This window comes from Urtica dioica, chromosome 6 (genome assembly GCF_054948205.1).
Source record: "Urtica dioica subsp. dioica isolate 48M chromosome 6, U.dioica_male_clone48M_v1_H2, whole genome shotgun sequence".
In the NCBI taxonomy this organism is placed as follows: Eukaryota; Viridiplantae; Streptophyta; class Magnoliopsida; order Rosales; family Urticaceae; genus Urtica; species Urtica dioica.
In genome coordinates, this window is record NC_142761.1 from 2042647 (window position 1) to 2057269 (window position 14623).

At 36.9% G+C, this 14623-nt stretch overlaps 2 protein-coding genes across 2 annotated transcripts; both read left to right on the forward strand.

Moving 5' to 3' along the window:
- Positions 1 to 2965: 2965 nt before the first annotated feature.
- On the forward strand, positions 2966 to 4304 carry LOC149392822 (uncharacterized). The gene is made up of 2 exons (XM_089617052.1): positions 2966 to 3773; positions 3859 to 4304. Exons 1-2 carry the CDS (start codon positions 3045 to 3047, stop codon positions 4195 to 4197), a joined length of 1068 nt encoding a protein of 355 aa, XP_089473178.1. The 5' UTR covers positions 2966 to 3044; the 3' UTR covers positions 4198 to 4304.
- Positions 4305 to 11562: 7258 nt separating this feature from the next.
- On the forward strand, positions 11563 to 12891 carry LOC149392823 (uncharacterized). Its single transcript, XM_089617697.1, has one exon. The coding sequence runs from the start codon at positions 11651 to 11653 to the stop codon at positions 12800 to 12802; it is 1152 nt and encodes a 383-aa protein (XP_089473823.1). The 5' UTR covers positions 11563 to 11650; the 3' UTR covers positions 12803 to 12891.
- The last annotated feature ends 1732 nt before the right edge of the window (positions 12892 to 14623 follow it).

The following is a 14623-nucleotide window of genomic DNA, read 5'->3' on the forward strand; positions in this document are numbered from 1 at the left end:
TCTAAATGTAGATCAGGATTTTTTTTATTTTTTTGTTCTTCCCTTTGCCATGTTGATCTGACTGAGAAATAGGTAACTTAACAGAGTAAATACTTGGTCAACAAACTGTTCATACTATTTACAACTCCAATGAAACTATTCAAATCAGATCCTTCTTCTCCTAAAGCCGCTGAAGTGTTTTCGTCGAATTCTACATTGAGTTTCAATCCTTTCTAGAATAATTCAAGTGGAATTTTGAAGCGCATTAACCTTGTGTTACCGCAACAATAAATTCTTCGACCATTTAAATTTGATCATCAACGCAAAATCAGAACACACTAATTAACTATCACACGTCACTACTATTGCTAAATAAAATTGTGCATTTACATATTTCAAGTGTGTGTCTCGCTGTATTCAGTGTTCATCTCTGCTTTCCATTGGCCTGGCTAAAGCTTTTGACATTAACCAAAAAACCCCCAAAAGATGTTAATATGTCACCTTTGCTCTGACTGTCACCATAAGGAACCAATAATGAAAATCCAATGTGAAATTCAAACCACTCAACCAATTCAATCTCAGAAATTTGCTAATAATTAAACCAAAGACCCACAAAGAAAAATCTCAATTCTTGAAGTACAATAATACCAAAAAGTCTAGAATAAAATCCTTTAAATAATGAGCTATCTCTATCCCCTAAACTATAAAGATTGCAAGGTCAGCAGCCCAGGGCCGATGGGAAGAGTAAGAAAAAAAATTCTAAATTATAAAAGTAGCTATGAGAGAGAGAGAGAGAAGTGTCAAGACATCCACAATCTAATTCCTTAAAAATAAAATTTAAGCCAAAACATGGAGAAAAACTGAAAATGAACATTCAAAATTAAAATAGAATCGCAAACATTCGTCTATACTTGGACTTCAGTGAACCGAGAGGCAAAAAAAATACACAATTTAACAACTCGGACCTGAAATTAAAGAAAAGAGACCCAACAACTCTCTCGGCAAAAAAAAACGTTTCCTTTATATTCCGATTTCATTCATAAAGGAGTTGTCTTGGTAAGTTAAAAAAATTAGTTCTTTATTTTGGATCCACATTCCATTAACACTATAGGTGGTTCTCGAAAGCATGGGATAAAAATTCTATTATTGCAATAAGTTTGAAAAAAAACACATGCAGTTTCCACTAATATAAAAAGTCGGCTAATTTAGTAAGCAATTATTATCAAATGACCTATTGAGTTGAAAAAATGCATTAATAATCTATTATGTTATAATGATAGACTTTTTATGTAGGTTTTTATGTTTCTCTCCTATTAATTCATCGCATTTATATATATTTTTACTTTAAAAATAATTAGTCTTACGAAAAAATTTTGTTTTATAAAATTAATTATTATACATTCGGCTATTTAATTAATTTTAGACAAATTTTTACTATTTTGAAAATATTTTACTTTAAATGGCTATTTTGCAAAAAAGAGTGGATAATTTTTTTGAGATTTGTTAATATTTGGCCTTTTAATAGGGTAGCTACTAAAACAATGACCAAACTATGTATTTATTTAGTGAAATAGCCAATTTTAGTCAAAGTGTCAAAAATACCCTCTTACTTGATACGTATCAGACCAAAATGAAAATGAGAGATCCAAGGAAATTGGATATGAAATCTAGCTTCGAGAATCATAGACTTCTCTCTCAACCCCCGCCCTTCGGCCACACTCCAGGAGCTGCAACAGAGTCGTCGTTCTCCACCTGCCTGGACAGACGCGGATCGCACCACTACCAGAATCAGTCGGATTGCACCGTTGGTCCACCAGAGGCGACGAAGACGACGATTGCGACGCCGAAGATCTGATTTACAATTACTTCGAAAGCGAAAATTGCATAATCTGAACCCTAAGTCGAGAATTTCGTCGTTTTCATCTTCTTCTCTAGCGCCAAGAGGATCGTCGGCGGTCGGAGGACGGTAGTGTTTGAGCATCAGGCCGGTTCCTGCAATTCACTTTGTCATCAGGCCGCCATCGCCGTCGGTGACCTCTGAGGTCCAAGGAAGAGACATACGATGATTAATATGATTAACTGTGATGAACCTCTTTCGAAAACAATTTCAGATATCGACGATGGAGATGAGAAAGCGCGCAAGGGAAAATCTCAGAGGGGGAGAGAAACAGAGCGCGCGATAGTTAATTTGATTAACTGTGAAGGTTAATCTGATAAACTGTGAAGGTTAATATGATTTACTGTGATGAAACTCTTCCGAAAATGATCTCAAACATCGGCGAGTCTAGCTGTTGCGCCGATCTGACCGTTCGAATGTTGCAAGTCCAGTTTTGCGTATTAATTTGATAGTTAAACGGATTAACTGTGAAGGTTAATCCGATTGATGATCCTCTTCTAGAAACGATCTCGAACATCGGCGAGTCTCGCGGTTGAGTCAATCTGGCCGTTTGAATGTTGCAAGTCCAATTATGCGTATTAAATGTGATAGTTAATCCGATTAACTATGAATGCTAATCGGATTAGCTCTGCTTGTGTTAATCTGATCGCTACTCCATCCCGACGAAGATCACAAATTCGGACTTCTCGACGGTGAAGAAGGACTCGACTTCGCTCCGACGATGAAGCCTTTCGATGATCTGTCAACGAAGAATGGTGGGGAATTGAAGTCCGTGGCAAAAAAATTGGTTGGAGGGATATAATAAAAATATGATATTGTTTGTTAGTGAATTTGGCTAGTTAACTAATTAAACTCATTGTTGAGCTATAATTTTAAAAGAGGGGTTTAATTTTAGCTAATTAACTAGTCCACTTTTTGTTTTTTTTTTTGTGTGATTTATCTTACTAATAGAAAGCACTGTCAATTAAACGACATGTAGTTTATTCAAAATTACATGACGCTAAGGAAATTGAAAAAAAAAAGAGAATAGTACACATTGTTTGTAATGTCTAAAACCCTAGTATTTGGGGCATTTGCGTTTGAAGCTTTTCATGTCGCATCTGAATTTCGTCGTCATCAGAGTGGTATTCGACGGCGATAATCTATAACCTCGTTCCTTTCGTCTCCAATGTCGAAACCTATGTCTCAGCTCCTCCGCAAAGCCATTCTCTTCCGTGCCGGCTCTCAGGTCTCTCATCAAAACCCTAACTTTAGTTCTCCGAGATCGAGATGGTTTTCTGTTTGTTTAGAGGATGAGAAAAGGAACTCCTTTGTCGTTTCTTACCTCAAAAACTCACTTGGGTTCTCTTCTGAAATGGCTTTATCAACTTCCAAGTATCTTAAATTTGATACTCCTGATAAACCAGACGAAGCCGTAGAGTTTCTCAGGAGTTACGGTTTCAGTAAAACCCAAATATCGAAACTTGTTAGAACACACCCAAGAGTGCTGTTATCAGATACCGAAAATACTCTTCTGCCCAAATTGGAGTTTTTGAAATCCAAAGGATTCTCGGAGCCCGATATCGCCAAAATGTTGCCGTTGTTCCCAAATTTCTTGAAAACCAGTTTAAGTGATAAGATCATACCCTCTTATGACTACCTTCGGAGTATTTTAAAGTGCGATAAGAGAACCGTCAATGCCATTAGACAGTTCCCGGATATCCTCTGCTTTCACTTCAACTACGTTGTGTCTAACTGCGACATTTTGCGGGAACACGGAGTCTCCGATGCCAAAATAGCTTCGTGCCTCGAACGCGACCCGAGAACCCTTGCTTCTCATCCGGATCGGTTTCGCGGGTCCGTCGAGAAAGTCGCGAAGATAGGGTTCGTTTCTTCGAGAGGAACCTTCGCTGCTGCGGTGATCGTGTCTCTGTCGTTGAGCGAGTCGACGTGGGAGAAAAAAGGTTAAGGTGTTTCGGAATTGTGGTTTCTCCGAATACGAGGCTTCGAAGCTCTTTCGGCTCAACCCTAATTCTATGAAGAGTTCTGAGCAGAAGATCTCGACGACGATGAATTTTTTCGTGGGTGAGATGAATTGGAGGCCTTCCTTGGTTGCCAAGCAACCAGCGGTCCTTGGACTGAGCTTGAAGAAGCGGATAATCCCGAGGTGTATGGTTTATAACACTCTTCTCGAGAAAGGTTTGGTGAGTGAGGACAGCGTCCAATTAACTACGTTGTTGATGGCCTCTGAAGAGAAATTCCTGGAGAAGTATGTCAATTCGTACGAGAACGACGAGTCGGAGCTGTTGGAACTGTACCAGGAAAAACTTAAAACTCTTTGATTAATTTTTAATTTTATTTCTTTCTAAGTGTAGATCAGGATTTTTTTTTCCCTTTGCCATGTTGATCTGGCTGAGAAATAGGTAAGTTAACAGAGAAGATTTTCTTAGCAATAGTCATATTTATGTGGGAATTTTTTTACATACCTGCTGTTATTTATAGTTGGTCAACAAACTGTTCATACTATTTACACCGTCGAGTCGGGCTATGGATTGACTGACGGTGACCGATTCGCGATTTCTTCTTTGCCGGAGGGTATCGGAGCCCCGTTTGGAATCTTGATGCGCTACCAAGATTTAAAGTAGTTTTTTTTTTGGGCATCTCAGATCGATTTGTCTTAGACTCGACAGAGTAGCGAGAGAGTGTATTGCAGCGATTAGTTTTCTGATCCGTCTGTTCGAGTTCCAAAAGGCAAAGCAGCAACCTTTTCAGCGCAGAACGGACAGTGATACGAACTGATATTCTAGAATTAAATGAAATACAAACAATACAAAATACAATGGTGATAACTTCTAGTTTCTCTACCATTTAGGAATTATTCTTTATATCCCTAATCTCGACCAATTATTCTTATTTATAGGCTAGCTAACTTCTAAGTATTCCATATTTAACACCCTAGTTATCTAGATTTGAGGTATGCCAAATCCCATGACTTTGCTCTTGAATCGGTGGAAATCGATTGCCTTCTCGCATCAAGGCGACTAAAAGGCGGCTATCAGAAAGAAAGTTGATAGTAGAGTTAACAGTTGTTACGTTACTTCCTTCGAGGGTAATAGAGTAATAACCCATACGCTTGCTCGTGAGATCGTTGTTCACGATAGTATTATTAACGACATTACCATGTCGCTCTCCAATTTTGCATACCCTTTTCGGGATATACGGTGGTCGTTTTCGTACAACTTTCTTTTCTTTTGTTGTCTATTTGAGAACTTAGGATGTATGACATCACCGTTTTCCATTGTCTTGGCATACTTTGTATAAAGCTCACTTCTAATTTTTCTGAATTTATCTCCAGCACTAACAATCAGTAAGTTCTTCTTGTTGCTATCAACATTGTGTGTCTATGCATGAGAACAAAGAAAGCAAATGTGAAATATAGAGCTACTAACAAGCATGAAAGGAGTTCCTCTTTTACTTCAACATACAAATCACATATAATATACAAAAGCTAGGTTAGATATAATATACACTTACTTAAAATAATAAGTTTCGCAATTAGTAATGAAGTAGTTAATCCAGATTGTTTATTGACATTACATTGTATTGATTCATGAATTTCAAGTGGAATTTTGAAACGCATTAACCTTGTATTACCGCAAGAATAAATTCTTCGACCATTTAAATTTGATCATCAACGCAAACATAAATCAGAACACACTAATTAACTACAACACGTCACTACTAATGCTAAATAAAATTGTGCATTTACATATTTCAAGTGTGTGTCTCGCTGTATTCAGTGTTCATCTCTGCTTTCCATTGGCCTGGCTAAAGCTTTTGACATTAACCAAAAAACCCCCAAAAGATGTTAATACGTCACCTTTGCTCTGACTATCACCAAAAGGGACCAATAATGAAAATCCACTGCGAAATTCAAACCACTCGACCAATTCAACCTCAGAAATTTGCTAATAATTAAAGGGTAATTAAGCTATATAGCCTCCTGAAAATAGGCAATTTATTTTTAGCCCACATTCAGTTAATAAATGGTAAATAGCCCGGATGATTTATTAACAGCCAAAATTTGACTAGACTACCCTTTTCTTTTTCCCGTCCAGTTTCTATCGGCTTAGTCCACGTAATCAGCTCAAATATTTCGTTATTAATGCTCGCGAAAATCTAGGAAGTAATTATAACCGTGCAGATGCGTTCACACGCAACAGCCCACATTAATACTTTCCATAAAAAAAAAAGAAGAAGAACCCCAAAAAAAACGCGAGAACGCAACTGCCCAAATTTGAACCGAAATTAAAATCCAACCCCTTTATTTACAAACAAAATCGAAACCCAGATAAGAAAGCATAAAAAACAGCGACGAAGAAATTGGACGAACCCAGGTTAGTAAATAAATCGAAAACCTAGAATCGTATTGTTCTTCTTTTTTTAATTTTCTTGGCATGGTTAAAAAATCGTCAGTACTTACCCAAACGCAAACACTGAAAATATGTTTTTTCCTTTTTTTTAAGCTGACGAAATCGAAAGTAGTAAAGAACAATGGCGAGGAAATCGCCCTCAAAGAAAAAGATCAACCCTGAAGTGAGGCAAGAAAATGAAAATAAATCCAGTCGGAAAAAACAAAGGCAACAAAGGCAACACGACCACCACTAATAATCACAACCACCACCACGTCATAGTTGATGAAAAAGCGTCACTTCGTCCTCTCTCCGCGATCTGCGTCCAAGGTCCCGATCTGCGACACCGCGAAGAACAATTTTTTTTTTGGTTGTTGTTCATAGAAAACATATTTACAGTATATTCGTGTAAATAAGAAGCATATTTACAGTATATTCATTGTAAATACGAAACATATTTACAGTATATTCATTGTAAATATGAAACATATTTACAGTATATTCATTGTAAATAAGAAGCATATTTACAGTATATTCGTGTAAATAAAAACTGCAAAAAATTCTATAAATATTTTGGACGTTCTAAAATATTTTGGCAGCCAACTGAGATCATGAATATCGTAATTGAAATATTTGAATTGTTTTCCAGAATAAAGTCAATAAATGAGGAATATTTTGCAGATTGAATATTATATTTTGCCACAAAATAGAAATTGATTGCCTAAGGTCAACCGGTACCTATAACTGCTTTCCTAATCGGTTTCCTTAAAATTTTTTTTAAAAAAAAACTGCCTTATTTATTTAATTCGAAATTTGAAAAAAAATGCCTAATTAATTCAATCTGCCGAATTAAATAAGGCCAAAAATATAAACCTAATTTATTTAATAAGCTGCCACGTAAGCAATATGGCTATTTACAGAAAATTAACGAAAGATTGGCTAAAAATAAATTGATACACATTCCGTGGCTTAAGCAACCAATTATTTGATAATTAAACCAAAGACCCACAAAGAAAAATCTCAATTCTTGAAGTACAATAATACCAAAAAGTCTAGAATAAAATCTTTTAAATGATGAGCTATCTCTATCCCCTAAACGATAAAGATTGCAAGGTCAGCAGCCCAGGGCCGATGGGAAGAGTAAGAAAAAAAATTCTATATTATAAAGGTAGTGTTTGGTAGTTAACTCAAACTGTTTTTTGTTTTTTGTTTTCTAATTTTTGTAGTTGTATTGAAAAACTGTTTTGTAGTTGTTTTCAAAAAGCTGTTTGGTACAGTTTTCATTTTTGTTTTTGAGAAATTGAAAAAACTGGAAAAACCGTTTGATACACTTTTCACTTTTTTTTTTGAAAAAATGAAAAGTGAAAACTATTTGGTACATGGAAACAATTTCTTAACTCAATTTTTTTTTAAACATAAGTTTAACTACACAAAATATAAATATGACATTATTGTTTAGATTGAATACAAAATTTTTTTTGTCATCATAAATATGAATATGACATTATTGTTTAGATTTAATAATCGTAGGACCCAAAGACATATCCACTGTAAGGAATCCAAGTTCTCAGACAAAACTTCAAACGATACGAGAAAATGTAAACTCGAACGAGAAACTATGATAAAGATCGTTTCTTTTCTTCTCCGAATCTCAAGGAAAACATAGTCAAATTTCTTATCGCGACGCTCGAGTAACCGAGATACCAAACGTTAACTCAAAACGATTCGTATACAAAATTATTTAAAACCCGTGATAACACATCACAACAAAAAAAATTCATAAAATCCTAACGGACACTCGCGAGCCTCCGAGCCAAAGCCGAAACGCCGTATCCACTCGACGTTCTCCTGGTCACAAAATTTTCGGCCGCGATTAAAAGCCCGAAATGTCTCGTTAATCTTCGATTCGTCATCGATAAAAATATCGACTCCACAGCCCAACTTCAAATTCATATCATCACATAACAATATCAGTTCATAAATCCCGTTCAAACCAACACGAGTTTATACTCGTCAAATCAGCCATAACGAGAATCAAACCCGAGTAGCAGCTGGAAAACGTATCATAACTTTAACTACACAAAACGAAAACCAACGATTCCAAAACCATAACGGAACTAACATCCGTAGCTTTCTAACGACCTATTTTACGACCAATTTCAAGCACCATAGCTATTTGAAAAACTGTCCGCAATTTCGGGTCGCTGCTCAGGAAATTCACAGTTCACAGCTTTAAACACACAACTTCAAAAATTCATAACTAAATCAATACTCAATGGATTTACACGTTCTTGGTCATTTTAGAAAGCTCATAACGTCTACTATCCAAGAAAAATATCAACATAATTCATTTCACAACACAGAAGACCGGATACGTCCGTTTATTCTCAGATTCGAACAAAAAAATTCAATCCAAGAAATCCTTATTCAAACATCAAATCCACAGCATACACATCATCAACCGAGTCTAATAAACGATTAAACACAATAATTTCTCTGAAATCCATCACCAAAGCAAAACCCCAAAATCCAACACTTCATGAACCCTAGATTCAAAAATCCATTTCGGGTTTGAGAAATTCTCACCCAATTCCTGTGAGATTCGGCCTCCTCGGTGGTTTCTCTTTCTTTCCCGGCGTTCCCTTTCCCGGTCGGCGGCTCGCGGCGGTCCAAGTCTCCTCAACCAAAACGCGCGGGGGAGCTCGGTGTTGGAGCGCGCGTGCGAGAAAGAAGAGAAATGAAGGAGATGGTGATGACCGGTGATCAAGGAGATTGAGCTAAATTTTTTTTTTCTCTTGTGCAGATGGACGCACGCTGGAGAACCAGGAAGAAGAAAAAGGAAACGTGAAGGAGATAAGAAGAATAAGTGAGGAAGAGAGATAATGACAGAGGACAGACTAGGCCCGTGACTACACGCGAGAAAAAAAGTGAAAAAAAATTCGGAAAACACCAAAACCCTGTTTTCAATTTCCTTTACCCTGTTTTCAAAACAATTCCAAAATTTTTTAAAACACTACTTTCCCATTTTTTTTCCTATTTTTTTCACTCAAAAAGTGAAAAACACTTTTTGAGTCACGTACCAAACATGGCCAAAAGTATCTATGAGAGAGACAGAGAAGTGTCAAGACATCCAAATCTAATTCCTTAAAAATAAAATTTAAGCCAAAACATTAATACGTCTGGAAAAAAAAACTGAAAATGAACATTCAAAATTAAAATAGAATCGCAAACATTCGTCTATACTTGGACTTCAGTGAACCGAGAGGCAAAAAAAATACACAATTTAACAACTCGGACCTGAAATTAAAGAAAAGAGACCCAACAACTCTCTCGGCAAAAAAAAAAAAAAAACGTTTCCTTTATATTATGATTTCATTCATAAAGGAGCTGTCCTGGTAAGTTAACAAAATTAGTTCTTTATTTTGGATCCACATTCCATTAACACTGTAGGTGGTTCTCGAAAGCATGGGATAAAAAATTCTATTATTGCAATAAGTTTGAAAAAAAAAACACGCAATTTCCACTAATATAAAAAGTCGGCTAATTTTGTAAGCAATTATTATCAAATGACCTATTAAGTTGAAAAAATGCATTAATAATCTATTATGTTGTAATGATAGACTTTTTATGTAGGTTTTTATGTTTCTCTCCTATTAATTCATCGCATTTATATATATTTTTACTTTAAAAATAATAAGTCTTACGAAAAAATTTTGTTTTATAAAATTATTTATTATACATTTGGCTATTTAATTAATTTTAGACAAATTTTTACTATTTTGAAAATATTTTACTTTAAATGGCTATTTTGCAAAAAAGAGTGGATAATTTTTTTTGAGATTTGTTAATATTTGGCCTTTTAATAGGGTAAAACAACGACCAAACTATGTATTTATTTAGCGAAATAGCCAATTTTAGTCAAAGTGCCAAAAATACCTTCTTACTTGATACGTATCAGACCAAAATGAAAATGAGAGATCCAAGGAAATTGGATATGAAATCTAGCTTTGAGAATCAGAGACTTCTCTCTCAACCCCCGCCCTTCGGCCACACTCCAGGAGCTGCAACGGAGTCGTCGTTCTCCACCGGCCTGGACGAACGCGGATCGCACAACCACCAGAATCAGTCGGATTGCACCGTCGGTCCACCAGAGGCGACGAAGACGACGATTGCGACGCCGAAGATCTGATTTACAATTACTTTGAAAGCGAAAATTGCATAATCTGAACCCTAAGTCGAGAATTTCGTCGTTTTCATCTTCTTCTCTAGCGCCAAGAGGATCGTCGGCGGTCGGAGGACGGTTGTGTTTGAGCATCAGACCGGTTCCTGCAATTCACTTTGTCATTCCGATGGCGGTAAAGCCGCCATTGCCATCGGTGACCTCTGAGGTCCATGTAGGAAGAGACATATGATGATTAATATGATTAACTGTGATGAACCTCTTTCGAAAACAATTCCAGATATCGACGATGGAGATGAGAAAGCGCGCGAGGGAAAATCTCAGAGGGGGAGAGAAACAGAGCGCGCGATAGTTAATTTGATTAACTGTGATGAAACTCTTCCAAAAATAATCTCAAACATCAGCGAGTCTAGCTGTTGCGCCGATCAGGCCGTTCGAATGTCGCAACTCTAGTTTTGTGTATTAATTTGATAGTTAAAAGGATTAACTGTGAAGGTTAATCCGATTGACGATCCTTTTCTAGAAACGATCTCGAACATCGGCGAGTCTTGCGGTTGCATCAATCCGGCCGTTTGAATGTCGCAAGTTCAATTGTGCGTATTAAATGTGATAGTTAATCCGATTAACTATGAATGCTAATCGGATTAGCTCTGCGTGTATTAATCTGATCGCTGCTCCGTCCCGACGAAGATCACAAATTCGGGCTTCTCGACGGTGAAGAAGGACTCGACTTCGCTCCGACGATGAAGCCTTTCGATGACCTGTCAATGAGGAATGGTGGGGAATTGAAGTCTGTGGCAAAAAAATTGTTTGGAGGGATATAATAAAAAGATGATATTGTTTGTTAGTGAATTGAACTAGTTAATCAATTAAACTTATTCTTATTGTTGGAGCTATAATTTTAAATGAGGGGTTTAATTTTAGCTAGTTAACTAACCCGCTTTTTGTTTTTTTGTATTTTTTTTTTGTGTGATTTATTTTACTTATAGAAAGCACTATCAATTAAACGACATGTAGTTTATTCAAAATTACATGACGCTAAGGAAATTGAAAAGAAAAAAAAAAGAGAATAGTACACATTGTTTGTAATGTCTAAAACCCTAGTATTTGGGGCATTTGCGTTTGAAGCTTTTCGCGTCGCATCTGAATTTCGTCGTCATCAGAGTGGAATTCGACGGCGATAATCTGTACCTTTCGTCTCCAATGTCGAAACCTATGTCTCAGCTCGTCCGCAAAGCCATTCTCTTCCGTGCCGGCTCTCAGGTCTCTCATCAAAACCCTAACTTTAGTTCTCCGAGATCGAGATGGTTTTCTGTTTGTTTAGAGGATGAGAAAAGGAACTCCTTTGTCGTTTCTTACCTCAAAAACTCACTTGGGTTCTCTTCTGAAATGGCTTTATCAACTTCCAAGTATGTTAAATTTGATACTCCTGATAAACCAGACAAAGCGGTAGAGTTTCTCAGGAGTTACGGTTTCAGTAAAACCCAAATATCGAAACTTGTTAGAACATACCCAAGAGTGCTGTTATCAGATACCGAAAATACTCTTCTGCCCAAATTGGAGTTTTTGAAATCCAAAGAATTCTCGGAGCCCGATATCGCCAAAATGTTGCCGTTGTTCCCAAATTTCTTGAAAACCAGTTTAAGTGATAAGATCATACCATCTTATGACTACCTTCGGAGTATTTTAAAGTGCGATAAGAGAACCGTCAATGCCATTAGACAGTTCCCGGATATCCTCTGCTTTCACTTCAACTACGTCTTGTCTAACTGCGACATTTTGCGGGAACACGGAGTCTCCGATGCCAAAATAGCTTCGTGCCTCGAACGCGACCCGAGAACCCTTGCTTCTCATCCGGATCGGTTTCGCGGGGCCGTCGAGAAAGTCGCGAAGATGGGGTTCGATTCTTCGAGAGGAACCTTCGCTGCTGCGGTGATCGTGTCTCTGTCGTTGAGCGAGTCGACGTGGGAGAAAAAGGTTAAGGTGTTTCGGAATTGTGGTTTCTCCGAATACGAGGCTTCGAAGCTCTTTCGGCTCAACCCTAATTCTATGAAGCGTTCTGAGCAAAAGATCTCGACGACAATGAATTTTTTCGTGGGTGAGATGAATTGGAGGCCTTCCTTGGTTGCCAAGCAACCAGCGGTCTTTGGACTGAGCTTGAAGAAGAGGATAATCCCGAGGTGTATGGTTTATAACGCTCTTCTCGAGAAAGGTTTGGTGAGTGAGGACAGCGTCCAATTAACTACGTTGTTGATGGCCTCCGAAGAGAAATTCCTGGAGAAGTATGTCAATTCGTACGAGAACGACGAGTCGGAGCTGTTGGAACTGTACCAGGAAAAACTTAAAACTCTTTGATTAATTTTTTATTTTATTTCTTTCTAAATGTAGATCAGGATTTTTTTTCCCTTTGCCATGTTGATCTGACTGAGAAATAGGTAAGTTAACATAGAAGATTTTCTTAGCAATAGTCATATTTATGTGGGAATTTTTTACATACCTGCTGTTATTTATACTTGGTCAACAAACTGTTCATACTATTTACACCCTGTCGAGTCGGGCTATGGATTGACTGACGGTGACCGATTCGCGATTTCTTCTTTGCCGGAGGGTTTCGGAGCCCCGTTTGGAATCTTGATGCGCTACCAAGATTTAAAGTAGTTTTTTTTTTGGGCATCTCAGATCGATTTGTCTTAGACTCGACAGAGTAGCGAGAGAGTGTATTGCAGCGATTAGTTTTCTGATCCGTCTGTTCGAGTTCCAAAAGGCAAAGCAGCAACCTTTTCAGCGCAGAACGGACAGTGATACGAACTGATATTCTAGAATTAAATGAAATACAAACAATACAAAATACAATGGTGATAACTTCTAGTTTCTCTACCATTTAGGAATTATTCTTTATATCCCTAATCTCGACCAATTATTCTTATTTATAGGCTAGCTAACTTCTAAGTATTCCATATTTAACACCCTAGTTATCTAGATTTGAGGTATGCCAAATCCCATGACTTTGCTCTTGAATCGGTGGAAATCGATTGCCTTCTCGCATCAAGGCGACTAAAAGGCGGCTATCAGAAAGAAAGTTGATAGTAGAGTTAACAGTTGTTACGTTACTTCCTTCGAGGGTAATAGAGTAATAACCCATACGCTTGCTCGTGAGATCGTTGTTCACGATAGTATTATTAACGACATTACCATTTCGCTCTCCAATTTTGCATACCCTTTTCGGGATATACGGTGGTCGTTTTCGTACAACTTTCTTTTCTTTTGTTGTCTATTTGAGAACTTAGGATGTATGACATCACCGTTTTCCATTGTCTTGGCATACTTTGTATAAAGCTCACTTCTAATTTTTCTGAATTTATCTCCAGCACTAACAATCAGTAAGTTCTTCTTGTTGCTATTAACATTGTGTGTCTAATGTGAAATATAGAGCTACTAACAAGCATGAAAGGAGTTCCTCTTTTACTTCAACATACAAATCACATATAATATACAAAAGCTAGGTTAGATATAATATACACTTACTTCAAATAATAAGTTTCGCAATTAGTAATGAAGTAGTTAATCCAGATTGTTTATTGACATTACGTTGTATTGATTCATGAATTTCAAGTGGAATTTTGAAACGCATTAACCTTGTATTACCGCAAGAATAAATTCTTCGACCATTTAAATTTGATCATCAACGCAAACATAAATCAGAACACACTAATTAACTACAACACGTCACTACTAATGCTAAATAAAATTGTGCATTTACATATTTCAAGTGTGTGTCTCGCTGTATTCAGTGTTCATCTCTGCTTTCCATTGGCCTGGCTAAAGCTTTTGACATTAACCAAAAAACCCCCAAAAGATGTTAATACGTCACCTTTGCTCTGACTATCACCAAAAGGAACCAATAATGAAAATCCACTGCGAAATTCAAACCACTCAACCAATTCAATCTCAGAAATTTGCTAATAATTAAACCAAAGACCCACAAAGAAAAATCTCAATTCTTGAAGTACAATAATACCAAAAAGTCTAGAATAAAATCTTTTAAATAATGAGCTATCTCTATCCCCTAAACTATAAAGATTGCAAGGTCAGCAGCCCAGGGCCGATGGGAAGAGTAAGAAAAAAAATTCTAAATTATAAAAGTATCTATGAGAGAGAGAAAAGTGTCAAGACATT

What these genes read in the sequence shown, in the direction of transcription:
- LOC149392822 (XM_089617052.1), top strand. Translation starts at nt 3,045, where the DNA reads ATGTCGAAACCTATGTCTCAGCTCCTCCGCAAAGCCATTCTCTTCCGT. An exon ending in GAGGAACCTTCGCTGCTGCG is followed by an intron (nt 3,774 to 3,858) that starts GTGATCGTGTCT and finishes TCCGAATACGAG; the next exon opens with GCTTCGAAGCTCTTTCGGCT.
- LOC149392823 (XM_089617697.1), top strand. Translation starts at nt 11,651, where the DNA reads ATGTCGAAACCTATGTCTCAGCTCGTCCGCAAAGCCATTCTCTTCCGT.